The 22,502-nt window shown below is 40.1% G+C and overlaps 2 protein-coding genes across 2 annotated transcripts in view; both read left to right on the top strand.

Moving 5' to 3' along the window:
• The window catches only part of CDC20B (cell division cycle 20B), a 42,996-nt gene extending 30,361 nt beyond the window's left edge, over positions 1 to 12,635 (top strand). The window contains 1 exon segment of the mRNA XM_063181365.1: positions 12,507 to 12,635. The gene's annotated coding sequence lies outside the window, so the exon portion shown is untranslated.
• ESM1 (endothelial cell specific molecule 1) lies at positions 12,606 to 21,317 on the top strand. Its single transcript, XM_063180092.1, has 3 exons — positions 12,606 to 13,176; positions 17,065 to 17,220; positions 19,302 to 21,317. Exons 1-3 carry the CDS (start codon positions 12,852 to 12,854, stop codon positions 19,400 to 19,402), a joined length of 582 nt encoding a protein of 193 aa, XP_063036162.1. The 5' UTR covers positions 12,606 to 12,851; the 3' UTR covers positions 19,403 to 21,317.
• The last annotated feature ends 1,185 nt before the right edge of the window (positions 21,318 to 22,502 follow it).

Here is a 22,502-nt window from a genome sequence, read left to right as displayed (position 1 = left end):
CTGGTGTGTTTCTGAAGAAATCTGTGGTTAGCTTGCTGTACTCCATCACCCTCCAAATATTTTCTCAGTATTTTTTAACTAACAGTTTTGAAGTGACCATCTGCAGAGTTTCTCTGCTTCTGTGCTTATTGCAGTAACACACACCAAGTACTGTAAAATTTGAGATGTTGCAGAGGCATGAATAAATAGCTCCAGAAAAACAATCTACTGGCCTTGATTATTGATCAGGAGCCATGCCACAGTTCTGAGCAGACAGAACAAGCTCATAGAGAATATATATGCAGAAAAGAAGCAACAGAACACCACAAAACTGGGTCAGTCATTGACCATAGTGCAATAAAACCTGTCACTGTGGTGTGGGGGGTGCTTAGACCCAGTTCTTGTCCAAAGTTGTGGGAAGGAAGATCTTAGAAGATGTCAGTGGGATTTGGCTCAGTACTGGAATACAGAGAAAACTGTGAAAAACTGAGGGAAAAAAGCAAAAGATATATAAAAGTGGAAAGAATAATGTACCATTGTTCTGACTTTATTGCTGGGGGGTCTCAGAGGATGCTGCAACACAAATTAGTCCCTTTTAACTTTGTGAGGTAAATGACTGGAGACTTTTCACACCATGCAGCCCAATGGTGTGTTCAGCTTGGCGAAGGCAAGACTTTCACTCCCTCACTCATGTGAACAGTGGCTGATCTGTCACTGACTGAAAAAAGTGAGTGATAAAATCTGGAAACCATAACCCAGCAGGTTCACTACAGTTCAGATGCTGGGCTTCCTGTGTGTGATCCCCTTCAATTGCTTCATTCACATCATCTTTTTTATGTTTATGGGTGATGGAGCACATGGAAGGGTGTTACTGCTAGGCCTGACTGCTCCTGCCAAGCCCCTGTGGCTCCCCCCCAACCTTTACCAGAGCCCATCTCAGCCCCCAGGGCCAGCAGCCCCTCTCCCAGCATCAAGCAGCAGCCTTGACTCAATTTCTGTCCACCCTGAGGCTTTGCTGCCTCCCTGTGTAATAGGAGGGAAGCCTTTGCTAGCTTTGAAACACCAGTGTCTTGAGGGAGTGCCTGCCCTGTGTGTGAGGAGGGGCACTTTGGGCCAGGAAGAGTGGCAGAAGTCCTGCAAAGTGTCCCACAGTTCTGGACTTTGTTAGCACCTCTGCAAACACATGGTGGGAGGATAACTGTTTCTGCAGCCAGAGATGGGCAGAAGAAAGGTCCGGGGAAAGTTCCACTGGTGTCATTTACTGCTAAAAGCACTGCTGGGCTGATTCTCAGAATTGAAATCAAAGCAGGAAAGCCACAGAGAGTAGCTCCATGTATGTTACAGTTTTGCAATGACAGACACCAACAAAGCCTGAAAAAACTAAGCTGGAAACACATTCTTTACCAGATTCAGAAGAGCTAATTTTCAACAGCTTGTGGCAGAGTTTACTAAACATAATAATACAGCATTTGCAATTCCACTTTTACTCAGTGACAGAAATTTAGTCTTGACTCTTTGAACCCAACATGCCTTAGCACTAATCTCCAGGTGCCCGTGAGGTGCCCCCTTGGGCAGTACCTCCTAGCTCCTAAACATTGGCTTCTTCTATCAGACCAGCTCTCCTGTGCCATTTTTGTCCCCACTGGAAATTTATGAGTGGATTAAGGGATCCTGCCTCACGAATCCTTCTGCCCGTGGCCAGGCATATGCTCCTGTCTATGCTCACGCTTTTCAGCTTTGTCTCTGCAGAGCTGAGTTCTCTGTCACACTTTGGCCTCTCTATCTGTTTTTACTGAGGTCTTCCAGGTAAGCAATATTCCTTAAGGATTATTTTCTGAGGTCTGACTTGCTTGTTGCCTGTCACATAGTCATGTCTGGGCACAGAGAGCAGCCCCTAAGGCTGACCAGGCTGTGCAAAGAGCTGACAAGTGGCACTGACAGGTGATGTGCGGCACTGAGCAGAGCACTCAGGGCTGACACGCAGCCCTTGCCTCTATCTGTAGAGGGCACTGACAGCTCATACACATCACACTGGGGTGCAGAGGCCAGTCAGGTTTGGTCCCTAGGTTCACACTGCTCATGTGCTGGGCAGTAGGGCCTGGTGTTTACAGCTTTACTTTTGGCTGTACATGTAATGCGCTGCACGTTCAATTTTTTGTTACTTATTTTTTTAAACAAGGTTCTACTTCTCAGTACAGAGGGTGTAATTATCTATTGTCAACAACTGTTGTTTCCTGAAAATGTGGTGGTGTGTTTGGAGCATGGACTGCCTCCACAGCTTCTAGTCAAAGCCTTTGTTTTATCTTCTGACCACAGAACTGCCTGCTATCTAGCAAGCTGTAAAAGTAACCTTCCTTTTGGGCAATGCAATCTGGCACCAGGAAGAAACATTTAGAAAACAGAACTAAAACAAAACAAGCCATCAGATTTTCAAGATAATTTTTTTGGAATACTTGCCAGAAGAATCAGTTCATCATAGTCAGACAAATCACAGCAAGTAATTTTCATATGTCTGCTATATCTTCTAATTACAGATTGCAAATTTAAAGAATGTACCATAATCTTATTATTGACCAGGCAACTGGTTCAGACACATCTACCCTGGTATGCTTATAGCTCCACAATCATCTGAAAGAGCTTTTTGGATTGACTTATGCATTTCATAGTTAATGTCTAACAGATTACAAGTAGGTTTAATTTAATCACAATTCAATACAAGATGGCACAGGTTGTTTTCAAGGCAAGGAACCACAGAAAGATAAGCAAAAAAGCCTTTATTATAAAAGCCCTTATATAATAATACAATAGGAACTTATATACCTCAGCTACTTACAAAGGTATATATTAAATATATAAACAATAGGGTTTCAGAGACTTAATTCTTCTGAATTATTACTACATTTTTTTGGTAAAAAGCAAGAAAAGTTGCCCTATTAACACATTCTTACAGTGCCTTTACTTCAGCAAAAAACCAAGCCTCTCTGCAGCCATATAGAAAAATCAAGATAGGAATAATTAGAGCAGAAACAATATCAATAAACAAAAAAATTAAATATTATTTTACTCACTCTTAATAATTCCTGTACTAAAAAGTATATAGGTATGAGTATTTCGTTAACTATTAATTAACAAGTCCAGTAAAGAGCCATGAAGATGATTAGAGGGAAGGAGCACTTCTCCTGTACTCCAAGAGATACTGAGAGCATTGGGATTGTTCATCCAGGAGAAGACAAGGCTTTGGGGTCACCTTATTGCTGCCTTCCAGTACCTGAAGGGAGCCTGCAAGAAAGATGGGGAGGGACTTGCTACAAGAGCCTGTAGTGACAGGACAAGGGAGAATGGCCTCAGACTGAGAGAGCGTAGGTTTGCATGAGATCTTGGGAAGAAACTCTTTACTCAGAGGATAGTGACTGGATCTGGAACCAGTTGCCCAGAAGTTGTGGTTGCCCTGTCCCTGGAATTACTCAAGTTCAGGTTGGGTGTGGATTTGAGCAATGTGATCCAGTGGAAGGTGTCCTGTCCACTGCAGGTGAGTGGGAACTGATGATACTTAAGGCCCTTTCCAATCCATATGATTATATGATTCTATGATTTCCATTTAAATGGAAAAATGGTACATGGCTGTTGGTTGAGGTTGTCTTGAAGGAATGTAGAGGATCAGTCTGTCTCAAGCAGTTAGGACCGAAACTAAAGCAGATATATTTTTGAGCTGAGAAAGAATACAAAAAAACTGATACCAGAAAAAAGTAGAAATGCTTTGAAAGTAGGTGCATGAAAATAGGATGTATTTTGGACTAGAATGTGTGCAAAACCTGTGATGTATTCAAAGGCAATGGACCACATTGACAGTGACATGGCTTTCACTGATTGAAATATTGGGCATGCACATCCCTTGCCAAAAGCCACAGTCCTGTCTGGGTACAGGTCTTAACAGAGTTTAAGTAACAAATATTTGCACTGAGCTCACAATTATTATCAGAACTTTGAGTATGCTGGTGGAGGACTGTGGAAAAACTTGCACTTCTCCCTTTCACTGGCGGTTGTGAGAGGTCCTATCTTTCAAAGTGGTCCAGCCAGAACTTGTCAACAAATTCCTCCTACATACAATCCACACCATAATGAAAAGAATAATGTGGAGGCAGCAATTATGCCTGTGTCACTGAAGATATTGCACAGACAGAGACAGTGAAGAAACTTGCTGATACTAACGTGTTGTTCATTTTCTTCCGGCAATATTAGGTGGGTTCTAAGCTAGTTTTCTTGGTGTGGGTCTATAATCAAATATAGGAGGGTGAGAATAGGGTGCTGAAAAGGGTGATACAGAGTGCTGTGGTGTGATACAGATGCAGAGTGCCGTGGTGCTCGTGATTCTAGGTACATCAGCTTCAGAAGTTACCACATTCACAGAGGAGCAGAAATGGATGGCTGAAGTTAATTTGCCCTGTGGAATGAGACTTATGCAGAAACAATCAGTCAGGGAGTGCCACAGTGAGATTTGACAGGGACTGCACGTCAGAGCCCTGAATTATTAAAAAACACCTTACTTTATAACAGACTATTCTGTCTTATGAACAATGATGTTATCGAGCGGTCTTTGTCTCATTGAGCAGAAAGATTGAGAGTACCTGAACAAGGTGAGAGGACTGCTGGTGGTAAGAAAACACAAAAGCTAGATTGAATTCTAAAGCAATGTGTAAATTGTTTTTCTTCCAAACCTCTTTTCTTTCCCTAGTTTTTCCTGCACCCAGTTACTGAAGGCAGGGTCACAGTAATTGTTACCCCTTTTGCTACTCATATTTGGGTGACAATTTCCAGAAGAGTTTGTTATTCCACCAGCAGTGCTGGGTTGGGTTTTTCCCTCCTCATGGCGCTTGGTTGCAGTTTAGCCATCCTGGGAAGTGTCTGCCCAGACAAATGCCTCCAGTGACTTGGAAAGGGTTTCCATCTGCACAGCCAGTGGTTTCCAAGTCCTGTTTCAGGCACTTATCTTAAGCAATAGGCAAACAGAAAACCTCCTTCCCTTTATGCTGATGGTTGAAAACGGACTTTTTATTTTTACATCCAATGCTTCATAAATGAAAAAACCAAACATTTCTAGTTTTATGAAACAGAAAAAGCCACCATAGCCAGCACTGAAGGTACTCTGCCCAGTTCTGGCCCAAGTGGCCTCCTGGGATCCAGGAGGGAACATGCTGTACACCACAGCCAGTGGTGTTGGGGCTGTTTCCTACTGTCAACAAATATCTGCAGCTGACCTCCTCTTTGTTCACTTTGCAGCTTCTTTACAGTCTGGGTGAAATACCAGCACCCAGCCAGTGTTCGCAGTCCAGAACATTATAGCGCAGGAAGAGGATCCATAATACAGTGCAGGGCACAATTAAAACATGGGATTGAGTAGCAGCTATCTGGTTTTAAATAAATCGTCTCAGAAAGTGCATCTGATTGTGAACTATTTCAGAAATATTTCTAGCTTAAAAAGCATATTCTATCATGGTCAAGGAAACACCTAAAATAGCTCATGCTCAGTCCATGACAATTCAGAAGACAAAGCAAAAAAAGAAGAATAATGTGCCATTATGGAGATATCACATATTCAGTCTGTCAGATTCACAACTTGGAAAGATAGCTCCAGCTCTGTATATTTCACTAATATTTTTTCCCAGGGAGTTTTCTTAAAAAATAAATCTTGTGGGCATTTGGTTAAATGACTGAAAATTACCATCAAGATTTGATCAAATAACTAACATTGATCAATGAATAAAATTTTAAAAAGACTACTTATGTATTATATTTTGTTCTCTCATATAAGCTGAATGTATATGGGGCATATAAATTACCACATTTCTGAGTAAAAATGCAAGGTTGTGTTCTGCACTTGCAGTATTGCTAGCTATTACACCTCTTTGATCAATACATTAAGAAAGCTGAAATTAATGAAATACAAGGCAAAATGGATTTGGAAGTGCTCTTCGTAGGTTTATAGCTTATAATTTTAAGATTTCTAGCAGTTTTGTTTCTTAATGAGACCAAATTTGTCACAGGAAATATGCAGATGTTGCTCATTGCTTTCTGATTAGAGCTCGTTTGCAAACATTCCTTTCCATATTTTGAGCAAAAAACACATAGCAAAGATGATAAAACATTGAAAGCATCATGTGAAATCCTGACCCTGCTGAAACGAGTGACACAGCCCTTATGTCATTGGGGTCAGCATTCACCCACAATATGTGTGCTCCAGGGGAAAAAAAAAAATATATTTGCAAACAGAGCCATATGATCTATGGAACAAAGGAAAAAGGATGTAGGAAACGTGCGTGAAAATCCTTTTGCCACACTGGGGAATCAAACGGTCCTGTGTTAGGTCCCTCCAATTGCATTGTTCTTGGAGACCCTGTGTCTCTTTCCATGGAACATGGAAAAGCCAAGATATTAATTCAGTTTGTTTCCAAACCTGTTCACTGAAGCAGATACCAATTCATACAGCACAGAAATTCCCAAGGACCAGCTGCCAAAAGTCTCCTTTAACAAGGCTTTGCTCCTGTTAATACAAAGTCTCAGAGGCTTCAGCTGGGATAGACAATATGGATGGAGTGTGAGAGCTGTGAACAAGAGAAAGTAATAAAGATGGAATAAAGGAATATAGTCTGCTGAGCTCTTATTTTTAGGGTTCTTTTTGTGTGTGTCACAAGTAAACTTGCACATAGATCAGAGAGAAAGTACAGTGTAATGAAGGAGTAAAACAGTATAATGAGGACTAAGGCTGAGCCAGAGAGACTGTGTGGCAGAGAGAAGGAAGAATGAAATAGCCACTCATCCCAAGGAAAGAAAGTATGTGTAACACTGGAAAAAAATCTGAAAAAAGGTTCCCATTGGTGTCCCTACTCCTTTCAGACCTTCTCTTGTTCTTCCCTGAAGTTGCATTACTTAGGAAATGCAGAAGCTCTCCTCTGGCCTTTCTGGGATCACCTAGTTATTCTGGAAAACTTCTCTATTTCAAAGACAAGTACTTATGAAATGGAGAGATTTCTCCTAAAAGAAAAATGATGATACATATAAATTTGATATAGTTGCATATCTAAGTCAATTACTTCAAATTGCCTTTTCTCTGCCAATGGAAATCATCCTGGCTATATTGCAAAGAATACATGGAAGCATTAGCTTGTGAAAACACATAACCCTAACCTAAACAACTCAACATTTCACACATATGACTACAGATTTGCTTGTTAGCAGCCCACAGAGCACAAGAAGATAACAAGCTTTTAATAGGTTAGTCATTCATTACAGGAAATAGCTACTTAGTCAAGTACAAACTATGTATAAAACATGGCTAAAACATTTGCAGAAATGTTGTAAGACAATAGCATGACTTAACTGCAAGAAAGTTTCAAAAGACATGTTTTAGTTCAGAAAAGTAGAAATCACATTAATACTTAAGATATTATCTGATTTCCATAAAAGTCTATAAAGTTATCAATTTTTTAATCTTAAAAACAGAGATCAGAATTAACTTGAGTTGCAAGGAAGAGTATATTTCCCACCAATCCTAAACTATCTGATTCTAATATCTATATCTAGGAAAACCAAAACAGTGCACTTTCAAATTCTGCACAGGTACCAAGAAAAAATATTTATTCAATTGGAATTTGGCTTAGTTATCAGGGACTCATAGAATTGGAGTATGACTACCATTTGGATCGCATAGAGAAAAGATAAAATCCATACAGTATTTGTGATTTTACTGACTGTTGTGTTACTGTTCATGTCCAAAAAAAAAACCTGATGAAAATGCTTTTTCAAATCTAATTATTTTATTCTAGTTCTGCAGAGAACTACTGAGAGCAGAGGCTTTGTGACAATAGAGAAATGAGCGCATGTTACATCAGTTAACTATGTCAAACAGTGAAGGATGAAACAGGCACATTATCTCAGCATTAAAGCCATTTACCCTATGGACACCTGACCCTCTAAGCAGAACATGCAAAGAACCATCATTCACATCTTGGAGTTTTTTATTGATAAAGAAACAGAATATCTGAAGATCAGACCGGAAAATATGTTTTACTGCACGGACAGGTTTTATTTCTGCTTAGGTGTACATTTGACTTATCTGAGGTGATTTAGATTTCTAGAAACAAGAAGTGTCACAAAAGACGCACCTCCTGACAAAAGTATTGATAAGGTGTGTGTTTGAATGCAGAGTTTTGGGCTGTGAGTGGCCAGTCGTATCCAGAGAAGCAGATTTCCTGAAGTATAGAAAAGGTATGTGACTTTCTCGTACTGTTCTGAAATTCCCTAGTATGGATCTTGGAGGTCTTGGGCACTGAAAGGCCTTTCTTGCTCTGGACATGTAGATGTCTTGAAAGCATTTAAAAGTTTTCAGCATAACAGAGTCACAATGTGTTTTTTCATCATGTTTCCTCTTTAAATCAACTACATATTTATTGGGTGTGACAAACCCAGACTTTCCCACCACGGAAAAAAATTTACCCTTATTGCAATGTAGTAGAACTTTTACACCTCTCTGTGACTTTTTTTGCCTCTTGAACACCTTTTCCAAGCTTAGAACTATTTTGCTTATTTGTAACCGACTTGAGAGAAAGCCAGAGATTTACGCTATGCAGATTATTATGGTGATTGCAAAATCATTGGGAATACCTGTTCTGTGAAGAGGCCACACAGGGCAGAGGTCCTGCAGTCAGAGCCAGCCGTGACTGGAGCCCATGGAAGCACAGGACTCTGCTACGTGGGCTCAGCCAGCAGCACAGACCTGACAGGGTGCAGCCCAATTTCAATGGCAAACTCAGAGAGCATAAATCATATGCAGTGATTTTGGCTAGCTGCTCCCAGGCTGAACATGCCACACATTTGCATGTGGACGTATTTGCACGTGGACACACTTTTGCAATGCTCTAAGGAAGCTGCGGCTGTCATTCCTGAGGCTCTCTGCAGGTAACCCAGCACATCCAGTAATTTCTGCGGTAGCTCCTGCAGTTTGTGCCTCCCCAGTTCTCTGCACAGCACCTGGTCTGCCTGGAGAAAGCGTGTAAACATCTCTTGCCTTCAGCAAGTAGGAAATGTCCCAAAGCACCTATTTTTACCAGAGTGGAGTTGCTATGCTACAGCTGAAACAAAGGGTAATTAGCAATTCATTGAAAAGATACAAGAAAAGAAATCATACAAAGGGGAGTCCTTGCCGCTATCTCACTTTCCTGATTCTTATCTCTTACTTCCTATTTCTGGCTTTTTATTTTGGACTTTGCAGCTCAGCTTCCTTTCGGTGTTTCCCTTTGAATTTTTGCTTCTCATATAGCATTGTGCTTACGGCTTTTTGAAGAGGAAGCCTGGGAAAAGGTTGGATTGTTCAGGAATGTGTGGTAACATATTTTTAGTTTGGGGACTGTCTTTTAGAAATGAGCAACAAGGGTCATGCATTAAATATTTTCCTATGTTTAAAGAGATATTAGTGCTTCCTGCTTATCCCAACTTCATACATTCAAAAGACTGGATAGCAACAGTGGCCAGAACACTTAAATTCAGAAGACTGGAGGTGAATGTTTCTCTATCTACAGAGTGAAATGAACAAAGCCTATTAGCTCAGTGAGGATTCTGTGCCCATACACCAGCACAGACTAATAATGAATCATGAAGATTGCCGTTTCATGGGGGTATTTAACAGGTGGGGTCATACTTTTCAGAGTGTATAAATGCAACCTCAAGACAGTCCCACTGTTTTAACTTGATAAATAGATTATTTACAAAAGAAATGCAAAAATGGTTCTCAGAAGTATTCTACTGGAAACACAACTCACTGATATTAGATTGTTGGTCCCCTGTAAAACATGGAACCCAAGGGTTGAAACCTTTTCTGCTTCTAGAAGAAGTGCCAAACATTATATATGGTGATGTAATTATGACATAAGCTGGCAAAAAGACAATTTGTGCTGTAAATTTGGAAAAAAAAATTAGCCCTGATCTGATCCAGAAGGTCTTCCACCTTTGAAATATGTTTATACCACAAGTTAAATAGTGGTGGCAAATTCTCTGCTGCTGATGACTGGGGAAGCTTCATTAATTCCCTTTGCATCCATTTTCATGGAAGAGCTTAGTTCAGGGTTTTACAGGATTAAACTTTTCACTGGAAAGGAAAGTTTAATGGATTCAACAGGTAAAACAACAGAGAAACATTAAAACCAAAGAGAGTGACACTGGATTTATTTCACTATTTAATCAATGGACAGTGTGGAAGATCATAGTATCCTTATTTCCTCCATGATACTCGTATATAATCCAGATATTTATCCGTTCATATTGTTTTATTCCATTACACGTATTTATTTAATCCATTGTAATAATTTACTTTGGCCTCTAGCTCCAAGCATAGGATACAGTTTCCATCTTATTCCAAATAATATTGGCTAGTTGCTAGGGGAGTGTGCTGATTCCTTTTACGATTTCTTTTCCTCACCACATCTGTGTGTAATTTTTTTATTTATCATCTCTCTAGGACATGTCTCCTGTGAGAAGCCCAAATGTAACATATAGCCCTTTAAGATCTCATTTGGTGTTTTAGACAAGGAGCATTTCCTATAAATATTTACAGAATAGGATTTTACCAGCTGGTAGTTAATACCAGGCATAAATGTCTAAGTATATGTGTGGATGGGTCTGCACACTACACATCATCTCTTATCTCCTCTGAGTGAGCAAGCAGGTATGAGTTTGAAGTGCAGGTGTGAATTAACTTAATTCACTTAATTCTCTTAACTGCTCCTTACTGCTGCAGACCTGTGATGCACCAAGTGTGCAAAGCTCTTTTTTGGACTATTTCACCATTAGGAGCAGATCTGCCCCGGGTATTGAGAGGGTTGTTGGCCTTAGCTGTGTTCCCTGATTCTCGGGTTGAACATTTAGCATCTCTCTCCCACATGAGGGACTGCCCTATGGGATTTACACTGGCTCCTCAGCCCCACAGGTTATAGCCTGACCTATAAATATAAAACAATGTCAGTTTTAGTAGATTCTATGCCAGCAGACGTGGACAGTGGTTCGCACTACTCTGCTGACCTGAGAACCATGGAAGAAATATTGGGTTGGTTTTTTTAAACAGAATTTTGCAATAGTCCAGTTGTGATGGGGTCAGCGGTAGGACATAAATTTCTGATTGATCTCCTCATTGTAACCTTAAACTTGCGTTCCTCCTCTGGTTTTGGCTGCAATTTTCATTTCCATCTTTGGAGTGCTCTTTTCACCTCTTAGAGGATAGTTGCTTTGCATTTTGAACATAAAGCTATCTACTGCTAATTGAACTAATTGGTGTCAGCTCATGCTTACCAATAGTACTGCCTTGGTTTACATGAGACCTCAACCTAACTCTTTAATTTTTTATTTCTTTTTTTTTACATTGACTTTTGACGAGTGCCAAACATACTAGGCCAGTCAGAAACACCTTAAAAAGTGTTCTTATGAGGGAGAGACAGAAGAGTTAAGCATTTTGGTTTTGGGTTTACCAATTCACATTTGCGTTAATGAAGAAAAGGCTTTCTTGGTCTTCTGTGTTTCTAGTCTAGTCCTTCATTTTATTTGGCAGCCTACTAGCAGTGTCCTTAGCCCACTTGAGACACAAGACTCCCAAGTGACAAGGTGGTCATACTCAGTTCAGTTTGCTTTGTTCCCACTAACTTCACTGGCAACAACTTTTGGTATTCAGAGGTTTATTTATGGCTAGCTTTATTCCTCTTTTCCTTTCCTGTAGATTTTTTTTAATGCAGAAATTTTCATCTCTCCAGTGGCTCATCAGTTTCACTGGACTCCACTTGTTTGCTGTTTCTTGTCAAGGCTCTGGCAGGATAAAGTAAGTCTAAGAGAGGAGACAGGGGAAGCTGAGATTTGTTTTCTGTTTGTTTACATTAGCTTCATTGAAGAGCAGCATCAGAGCATCCCACAGAGTTTGTCAGAATAGAAGTGGTGTAGAGGGAGAAGAATCAGCCCCCTGGATCCATGTTAATGCTGTGCAGACAGTGCTGATGATGGATGGGGACTTCCCCGTTGCTTGTGAAGCTGGGGTAGCTCATTGCTCATTCTCCTGAACTTCCTGTGGAAGATCCCACAAAATGATGTTTTTTTTCTGACCAGTTTTTAGTTCTAGCAGTAATCTTTGAGTGAAATGTTTAATTCACCTCCACTTAAATACTGATTAGAAAGTACTGTTTCAATGCAATCAGGAAAAACTACTGAAAAATCTGAGCTTGGCTATTGAATGACATGATCTCATTTAATTCCCCAAAATAACCATCCACATCCCCGAAAAGAGTATGCCAAAGATTTATTCAATTATAGATTATTCTTTCAGCAGTGAGATGATTCAGTGTGATTTTCTTCTGGCCATGCATGCCGTGATAGCCAGGCAGAGCTCTCCTGTCAGCAGTGTGCCCAGCGTCAGAGCAATCCCTGTCCTGCAGGAAGGTATGCAACCTCCTCGGCGTTGATTGTTTTTTTACTTTTTTTTTTTTTTTTACTCTTGGCAGACGTCCTTGAGCATTTGAAACGGATGTGAGAGAGTTTTTAGTCCTCATGCAAAACAACCAACTAAACATAACAGATTACATCAGCTCAGGCTTTTCAATTCCTGGATGGCAGCAGAGTGCTAATCCAACCTTCATCCTGGATTTCATAAACTGAAACAAGGGAGGCTGGCAGGAGCAGCGCTGCCGGATTGAGGAAGCTGACGACGGTGCAACATGTGGGCAACGCACTTTATAAAGCTCATAAACTTGTAGGCTGATGTGTGCAGCTACCACTTTGGATTCTGTACCGCTGCTTCCCTCGGCAAGAGGCACCAGCAGGCTGAGCACTGAGAGCTGCTCTCTGGGATGGAGCATTTACCCCTGCAAGACATGAAGGGCTTCCTGTTCCTCACCCTCCTCCTGCTGCCCGTGCCTGCTGGAGCTGCCTGGAGTGCGAAATACGCAGTAGATTGCCCTGATCCCTGTGACAGTAACGCATGCAAAAGCACCGCGCGCTGCAAGCGAACGGTGCTGGATGACTGTGGCTGCTGCAGAGTGTGTGCAGCTGCACTGGGGGAGACTTGCTATCGTACTGTCTCAGGTATGGATGGTGTCAAGTGTGGCCCTGGGCTGAAGTGCCAGTTTTACACTGAGGAGGATGACTTTGGTGATGAATTTGGTATCTGCAAAGGTAATGATATTCACTTTGTATGTACCCACTGTGGCAATCTGACAGCAACATACATGCAGAGTTCGCTTCTTGCTTGAAAGGAGTAAAATGAGATTTTTACAGCTCATCCCTTAGCCAAGGAAAAAGGGAAAAAATACTTGCTGTCATTAGAAGGCATTACATGTACTGGGGCAGGTTTATTAATGTGATGATATTGTTTACATATTACCTGGGGACATGTGTAAGGAAACACCGACAGGGTGTACTTGGAGATGAGATTTTTGACTGGAGCTTGAGACACCCAGGCACTAGTCCTGTTCTTTCTGTTGATTTGGTGGGTGGCTCTCTATAAATTATAAAAACTTTAATCCTGCAAGTCCAACCTTGTCACAGGGTCCCCGTGGCAGCTGCACACTCCTGGGGGCGATGCTCCCTCTGGCACTGCCTGCCCAGTGACCAGGTGCTCACGCTGGGGTCTGGGGGATGGAGAAAGCAGCACAGCCTGAGTGCCTGGAGACTTTGTCCTGTTTAATTTAGTCTGCCTTTGAGGTGCTCAGTCATCCTAGGGATGTGGTCAGGGGAGGCAAACAGAAACCCTCCTGCCTGAAGGATGGCAATAACAGAGCAGAAGCTGACTGTGAGATGAGCAGACAGGCACTGCGTTCAGTTTATTCCAGGTATGTTGCATGCTGATTTCTTTAGTCAGAAGTTATAATCACACTTTTCTTTTAGGAGCTATTCTCACTCCATTTAAACAGGGCAATCTTTACAGGGTGGCAATGTATTCTATTTGTAAGATGCAGGGTGAATTTTTTAAAAAATAAACTATTTTTAAAAGAGAGTTTGCAAAGCATTAGTGCAGTGGGTCTTGCTGTGTTTGTGTACCACTTCAGTAAGTAGATACAGACAAGCCTTAGAATAACTTCCTTAAAAGTGGGAATAAGTTGGCAGTTAAATATTAACAGTATTAACAGACTTAGTTAAAGTAATGACTTAGGACCTGATGCCGCAAAAATCACTTCGGTTGATTCACATACAGCACACACTTATTTACCTTATTTAAAATAAACTCATGTGCATGGTTGAATGTGAAACCCAAAACTTTATTGCAAATGAGTAGAACTTACACATAAAGATTATATCTTTGGTGCACTCACCAGGAAAATATTTTACTGAGATAATTGACTGATCTTCAGTTTATTAAAAATCACAGTGCAAGATACTGCCTATAATTCCATTAACAATTGTTTTGAATTAGTGTGTACTTTTCACTTTCCTCATAGGAATTTCTTAGCAATAGCACCCTTTGAATGGGAAAAAAGAAATATTATGGGAGTTGAGATCTGAATCCCCATAGCTGAATCTTGGGTGCTCTGTAGAAAATGCAAAATCCAATGTTTGGGTTTTTTTCCCAATCGTTCTGTGGAAAAACTCTCATTAATTTCAGTAAAGTCATATCTTGGCTTTAAATTTAAATTGGTGCTTACAGTTTCTATTCCCCATATATTTATTTCCACTAAATATTATAGGTATAATTTTGAATTCTTTTTCTTTCTTCATCTCAGCTCTGAGATAGTACAGTCTCTCCTTGGAGTCAGATATTGTTATTTTATATATCCATGTGCAGCTAGGATACCAGGTCACTCACTCATTTTAATAACTTCCATGTTTGTAATAACTGACAGATGCAGGATGGCTAAATTCTCCCTGGCTTCCTGTTGCCAATTTACTTTGAAGTTCTGCAAAAATTATCTGAACTCTCTGTTTTTCAACTTCTTGTTTCAAAAATGGGCCGTATATATTCCAGAACAATTTTTTGGGATACTTTTATTATTATTAGGACAGTGCATTGTGCTATTATGAATAGCAATGTCATTACAGCCCAAAGCAAAATACTTTTTGGTGCCCTTGCTTCTATTAAACCACGGGGAGCTATCTGCAATTTATTTAGGAGCAGAATCCTATTAAACAAAAAACTTCTAAAATACAAATTTACTCAGTTGTCAGTGTCAAGAAATGTAAAAAGCAGCACCAATGTCAAGGTTATTCCATACAGAGCCAAGTGCTTTGGGCTCAGACTTGTTTCTATGCTGTTGTGCGCATCTCTGCATCACACTTCTCCAGGCTGAGCACCTGTAGAAGGCAGATTGATGCTCCATTTAGTGTGTGCTCTTTGCTTGTCTCCCAGGGAGAATATGCACACAAGAACAGCTCTGCTTGGGTGGGATTTTGCATTTGTTTTATGTGGACAAGCAGCAGATCGAAGATTCATTCTTGGGAAAGGGAGTGCGCTGAGAGAAAATTATTCTTCCTAGCCCTCAGGAAGAATAATTAAGTTATAGTGTAGCCAACATTTTACAATTCTCTGTGTATCAAATGGATTTATGGATTTATTCTTATAAATCCATAAATCCATTTGATACACAGAGAATTGTAAAATGTTGGCTACACTATAACTGTATAATGGTAGTGCAATAGCTTGATTTTCATATTACCTAGGCTGTATGGCAAAGCTAAAAGTTTGTATTTCACTCAAGAGGAGACTGAACAAACTGAAAAGGTGATTTTATTGTGGGGTGTTATATACAAAAAAACTATGTCTGGATAGAAGGTCTCATAGCTGAAAAGGAGAGACAAAATGAGGGGAGAGGTATTATTTGTGCTTACTATGGCCACCCTCCTTAAGAGTTTTGTGGAGGCTTGGGCTACATGGTTCCTTGGTCCAGCCCTGAATCCTTCATCTGCCCTTAGGAGGTGAATCAGAAGCTCTCCAGACCTTGCCATTTAAGGTGACCATGTACCCTGGGTTGGCAAGGACAGTCTGAACATAAAAGCCTTTCTCCTGGGATATCTCAAACCTCTCCTGGGAATGATCACCTGTTTGTGGGTTTGGAAAGGACATGTTAGACATGGATTTTCCCAGTCTCAGCCTCTTCAGCAATGGTTTTAGGAAGGTATCCTATTCAACAGCAATGCAGATGAAGACAAGGGCCATAGCCCCTACTTTAAACCCTCTGGGAAGTTATATGGCACAGCATGTGATATGTGTCAGCTATGGGATAGGGAAAATCTTCTGTTCCTGACGTAATTTTCTTTGGAAAACATTTGTTCCCATCCTAGCAACTGCTTTGTAGTGCTCCTCCCCAAGCTTGCTCAGGGATGTGAGGTTTGAATAGGGGCATTATGTGACCAGATGCAGCATAACCAGGGAGCTGCCTTAGTGCCAGAGATCCCTTTAGGCCATCCTCACTCTTCAGGCTGGAGATGCAGGTGAGCTGTCTGCCATGGGAAGGCAGAACCTGGCTGTCTGAGAAGGTGTTGGGTGGGAGGCTATTCCCGAGGACCCAGCAGCATCTCCAGGTGGATGGTGAGTTTGCTGGATAGCTCCTCATGGTCAGGCTGCATCCTCCTCCCAGGCTGCTGGCCCAGGCCACAGCAGCCCCGCACCAGCATCGGACTGCAGCTCTAAATATCAATGGTCATCAAAGTCAGATAATATCACAGTGAACCACACAGTGAGTTCAGGGAACTTCTGGAGTCATCTTCCCTTCTAAATTCAGTGCTAGCCCTTTAACTAAATCTTCTATAATTACATACCTACATATTCATGCTGCCTTTAACTAAGGCAATGTAATGTAAGAATGCACTTAAATCTAAGAGTGTTTCAGAGAAGGATTACCAGTAGCACATTGTATAAATAAGTTACAGGAAATGTAATGATGTATGTAAAGTGTGTCAAGATTTGTTAGTACTAGAAGATATTGTAAAAAAGCAGTCAGCATGCTGAAATCCTGTGGCTAAGGTCTAGCTGACCTCCACTCAAAGGTTTTCCACTTTCAAGCAGACCAGCTATTAAGATAGCAGCTGACTTGGATCACTGAAAACTGCTTTGCTATATTTTATTTCCAGAGTGTCCCTATGGTAGCTATGGAATGGAATGCAGGAAAACCTGCAACTGTCCCTCTGGCATCTGTGACAGAGTAACAGGGAAGTGTCTGAAGTTCCCGTTTTTTCAACTGTCTGCTTCAAAGCCTCCAAATCGACGAAAAATATCTTCACACACAGGTGAGACTTTGTGGGACAGATGATTTTGGCAGAAAACACCTTGCACATGATCTACTACCACTCTGTGTATGAGTGGTGGGTACTTTGGTGGAGCTGTGAAAACCATTAATAACACAAGGTAGGTTTATTTTTCCTATTCCTTAACATGAGGCAAGGAATTAGGTGAGCCGCGACACATGCTAGAAACATTTTGAAATATTTTGCAACTGTTGCATGTGCTAGCAGTGCCTCACCTGTGCAGCAGGAGGCTGTGCTAGGGTTTGCATGTCAGTTCAGGATTTCACTACATTGCATTTACTATTGTTAGCTAATGCATAGTAAAAATAGAATTTCATTTCCCCCATGAGGATAGAGCTTTATATGTTTTCAGTTGTCAGTGAAAGGTTTTATTAAATGTTTTATTGTAGTCATTTGTCACAGTATCATTGGAATAATTTATTTCCTTTACATTTGTGTCTGAAGCTTGTAATAGATCTGTCCAGAATTAAAATTAAAAAAAAAAAAAAAAAGAAAAAAAGAAAAAATGTTTTTGATGCACCAAGGAAAGATCACTGAAGCTTTTAGAGGTGGGATTAAAATTTTTCCCCTTTTTCCCCACCTGATGATACTAAGGTATGTTTGACTGAACAATGCTTACTCTAAATATAAAGAGAAACCAAAATAAATGCAAATGTGTAGAAGTCAGAAAACCTCTCCAGAGATTTGATTCTAGGTCTACTGGGATCTTTTGTAGGGTTTCACTAAAGATTTTTGGATTTCATTTCTTCTCCAACTGCAGCTTGTGTGCAATTTTTAGTTTTCTTCTGTTATATTAAACTGTGTAGAATTTGCTGTCTTAATACAAGATTTATCTTTCTCTCTTTCTCTGCTCAGAGAAAGTTAGATAGAAGCAAAGTTCTGCAGCTTACATCGCATTTAAAATAATCTCAAAAAAGCCTCTTACAAGATCAATCAGCTCTGATATTTTTGTATTTTTCAGCATGATTGTGCTCTTTTGTCTTTCCTTCTTCTATTTATTACTGAGGGTGTCAAAATAATGAGTGTGATTGCTTTTTTCTGTATCTAGCCTATATTCCAAACCTTCCCAGACAGCCCATTTGCATAATTTCTTCCTCCCCTTTTCTCTTCCCCACTTGCCTTTGGTCCCAGATTTTCTGCTGCCTCAATGTTTAACTGCTTGACATACCCCAGCCAGGACGAGATATCCACTGCATGGAAACAAACAGTGTTATTTACCCTTGCAAAATTTCCCAATTACTTCTGTCCTCAGAGGTCTGTCACTGTTAGCAGATCAGGGACACTATGAGTAGTACTGCATGGGGTGGTCACACAGGGTTTCATGTGAAAGGGATCTTCAGAAGTAACTATAGCATCTAAGTGATCATCAGTGAATTAAAACAGCTGTAAATGCTTCTGTGCATTAAACAGGCAAGTTTCTGACCCATATGTTTTATACAAAACACTATGTATATGCCTACATATGCCTAACAAACTTAAAGGTGTCAGAGGTGCTGTACATTGCAATTTTACTCCTTTCACAGTCAGACAGGAGGGCAGTGGACAGCACACTGTGTCCCCAGCCAGCTAGCTGTGCCAAAAAACCCCAGTGACAGCTTAGGAATCAGCCTCAGCCTCAGGGACAGCCTCAGGGACTGTTTCCAGTTGACAAACTGAGCATCTTTTACCTATTTTTGGAGAGTAAGAGAGTTTGGTGGCACACACCAGGCTATTCCATGCCAGCTGGCCTCAGTCAGAGAATAGCTGCAGGGGAGTTTAATTTACTGCTGTAGTTATTGAGGATGTGTTGCTTGGTTCTGTGTCACACTGGAGTGAGTGTTACAGTCAGAACTGGAAACTGAAGTCAACTCATCAGCCTTATGCTTAAACTATTAGAAAAATTGTGCCTTAATTTGGTAGAAATTTTGCAGCTAAGTAATTGGAGGTAATTTACTGAGTTTTCTGCAAACATACCAGTTAAGGATTTTTTGAAGTATTCATAAAACCAACGACAATGCTGCAGGATAATATTTTAAAGCTCTTATGTTCATGAAATCCACCTTAATTTTTGTGTTTTTTTTCAGATAGTGACATGGCATCAGGGGATGGAAATTCTGTAAAAGAGGAATTCGTTAAAGAGAAAGTTATTCGCTCTCCAGTAATGAAATGGCTAAATCCTCGCTGATATTTACTTACACTTGTAAGACTTTCAAGTGAATGCATTTCTCACAGATTATTGAATATGCAACAACACACTTTAAGAACAAAGTAGATCTATAATGTATGAATATGTAATCTCTGAAGCTCGAATGTGACCTGTTTTTAATGAAAAAAATGTTTACTTAAAAATAGACTGTACAGTGTATATGACTTTTGATATTTGTTTTGATAAGTATTTGAACAGAGAAATGTATTATGGCTTTTTGAATGTATAGTAATACTGAAAACCCAACATGATCATTCAAATAGTGCCAGAGGCTGACTCTTGCCAACCTGATGCTGGAAAAGCTCTCACTGAATGAAGGGGACTGTTTGGGTGAGTGATACTATTGATGTGGAACCATTGTGAAAGAAACACATATAGGCAACACCTCAGATGGAAGGAACACTCCTGTGCAATAACAATAATGACAGCAAAAGCACAACAGGGTAAATTAAATAAACGAACAAAAGTTGTTAAAAATTTTCTAGTTTTTGGAAGTTTGGTGACAATTCCTGAGAGACAAATATGCCTTTCTTCAGAGAGAAAACATCCAGCACTTCAGTTTATACATTGTGAATAACTTAGGCAAGGCACTGCAGACATATTCTGTATTTAGTTGAATTTCTAAAGTTAAATTTTGTACAGAAAAACAGCAGATTGGTAAATTCTACCAATTTGTAGAAGGGGATCTGAAACAAAAGAAGCTGCTTATCATTATTTAAGTATATATGTTTCTATAAACCAGCTAGTTGGTGTCATTAAGGCAATATCTGCATTTTTTTCTGGAAGAATGGTGAGAGACCAGCAAAGGGACCTTCATGCTTTCCATCTTCACTGCTGGCTATGGCCCAGATGTGACTCACGGGGCATTTATTTGAACCAGGGAAGCCTTGAACCCTCAGCAAGTGATAGTGCGGCCACAGACTACAGTATTTTGGTACCCAGTCCTTTGTTTCTCAATTGCATGAGCAAGGGATCCCATTTCAGCCAGGAGAAAAACTTACACGTGTTAGAGCGCTGCAGGAATGGGCAGCCCCTCATTCAGCCTAAGCTGGATGATATTTGCGTAAGTTAAAAAATCACCACCAAGAAAGGCTTGCTAATATGCCTGAAAACGACCAGATCCACAGATAATAAAAATTGATGTTGCTGTGTCAGAGTGATCCTGGATGCCATGAGTTTAGGAACAGCCTTGTAACACAGGGCACTCTCTCTGGAAGTGTGGCTTGATTTTAACATTTCCTTTGAAATCAACCTGAGCTGTGACAATGACTGCAGTGAAAGAAAGAACACACAGTACAACAGCCAGAGTTTAGTTCAGGATCTAAAAGCATGCTTTTAAAACTATGAACAACAGAAAGTTGGATGCCTTTAAAGAGATCCAAAGTCAACATCTGTGAAAGCAGGATGCTTTCACCTGGGAAAGCAGGCATGAATCCTGCTGATCTGGAACAAGAGGAATGATGACAGCAGTAGACATCCAAATGTCACGATGAAAGTGCAGATTCTCTTGCCATGATAATTGGAGACATACAAACATAAATCTCAAACTAGCATAATACCACATTTTAACCCGTATTGAATGTTAGGGTCTGAGAGGGAATAATGTTTTCTTGGGCTATTTACTAGCAAGTGAATTGATTCTAATCTACTGATATCAAAAGTAATTTTTTTCTTGATTTCAGTGAGAGCAGGATCAAACCCTTGGTCTTCCAGCAGACTGATGAGAAATATTTAAAGAATGTACTAAATACTGCATACATTATTAATATTTTGCAAGAGTGTCATAAATGACATTATGAGTTCTTGGATGTAAATCTAATAAGTCAGTTGGTTTTAAAGAGTGTAATATTGTTATTGTTCAATAAAAAACTCACAAAAATAACAGCTGAAAGCATCACTGTCTATTGTGTCTATCTGTCAAGAGTAAGCCTGCTGGTGATGGTACAGTCATGCCACATGCAGGTTAGGTATGCTTTTGGTCTCAAATCCACAGAAACTGTTCCATGACATCTGCATCTATTTCAGCAAATTTCTGGGACCATTCATGATTGCAGAAAATGACTGGCGTCCCACATCCACCACTTCAACCACCTTCAAAACAAGGTGGCTGGATCCTAGCTGCCTACTTGGAGCAGCCACTCTTTGGCCAATTCCAGTCAGGAAGGATTTGGAAGCTGTCTTTTCTTGTTGGCCTGGCCATTGCCATGCCAGGGACTATGTAGCTCTGGAGCAGAGCCTGTAACTCCTTGATGCTCTTTCATTTTTCATAGAGGAATAACCTGTGAATCCACAACTGGCAAGTCAGGAGAAAGGAGGAGATGGAGAGGAATGCCTTGAAAACATTTTTTTGGATGATTTTTACTCTTTTTCATCAAATTTATAAAATGCTTTTGTATCTCTTTAGCTGCTTCAGTGATAGTTCGTTACACACAGAATAGATTTCAAGATGAAATTAGAGTCTTTCATCCTTTTATTTTATCCTTTATCCATTGAAAAATTTATCTGTTGTTACTAGTGACAATGGGACTATACCAGGATGAGAAATAATGGAAATTATCATAGAGACATAGAATAGTAGAATTGTTTAGGTTGGAAAAGACCTTTAAGACTGTTTGAGTCCAACTGTTAACCTGACACTGCCAAATCCACTACTACTCCTGAAGTAAAAGCAGTGAAATTGTTCATCACAGAATGTGGTCCTGTCATCTAGTATTTATTTTGGTTTTAGTGGGGTCATACATTACTTACAGTATGAACATGTTTGGCAAATAGGCCTCATTTTTGGAAGGTAGCTGTTACTTTCTCAGCTGCTGAACTGTAAGCTACATAATGTATGCAAAGGCTCTCATTTTTTATCTAATGTGTGATGACACTGATAAGAACTGTGCTATAATGCAGTTTGTATTACAGTCTCTATTATAGGGTGTTGCAGACACCATTACAGTTCAAACAATATATAATCAAATGTTTTAGAGCAGTGTCTGAAATACACGGAATCGAAAAGTCTAAAATATATTCAAATGTATTTCACCCACAATTCAAATAATATGTAAGAAATATATTTACAGTGTAAATAAAT

This window comes from Melospiza melodia, chromosome Z, assembly GCF_035770615.1.
Source record: "Melospiza melodia melodia isolate bMelMel2 chromosome Z, bMelMel2.pri, whole genome shotgun sequence".
Taxonomy (NCBI): domain Eukaryota; kingdom Metazoa; phylum Chordata; class Aves; order Passeriformes; family Passerellidae; genus Melospiza; species Melospiza melodia.
The sequence above is the reverse complement of the archived record's forward strand: the minus strand, read 5'-3'. Positions and strand labels throughout refer to the sequence as shown.

Coding starts and splice junctions, on each gene's coding strand:
- ESM1 (XM_063180092.1), top strand. CDS start 12,852: ATGGAGCATTTACCCCTGCAAGACATGAAGGGCTTCCTGTTCCTCACC. Junction 13,177..17,064: donor TGAATTTGGTATCTGCAAAG/GTAATGATATTC, acceptor TTTTATTTCCAG/AGTGTCCCTATGGTAGCTAT. Junction 17,221..19,301: donor AAAAATATCTTCACACACAG/GTGAGACTTTGT, acceptor GTTTTTTTTCAG/ATAGTGACATGGCATCAGGG.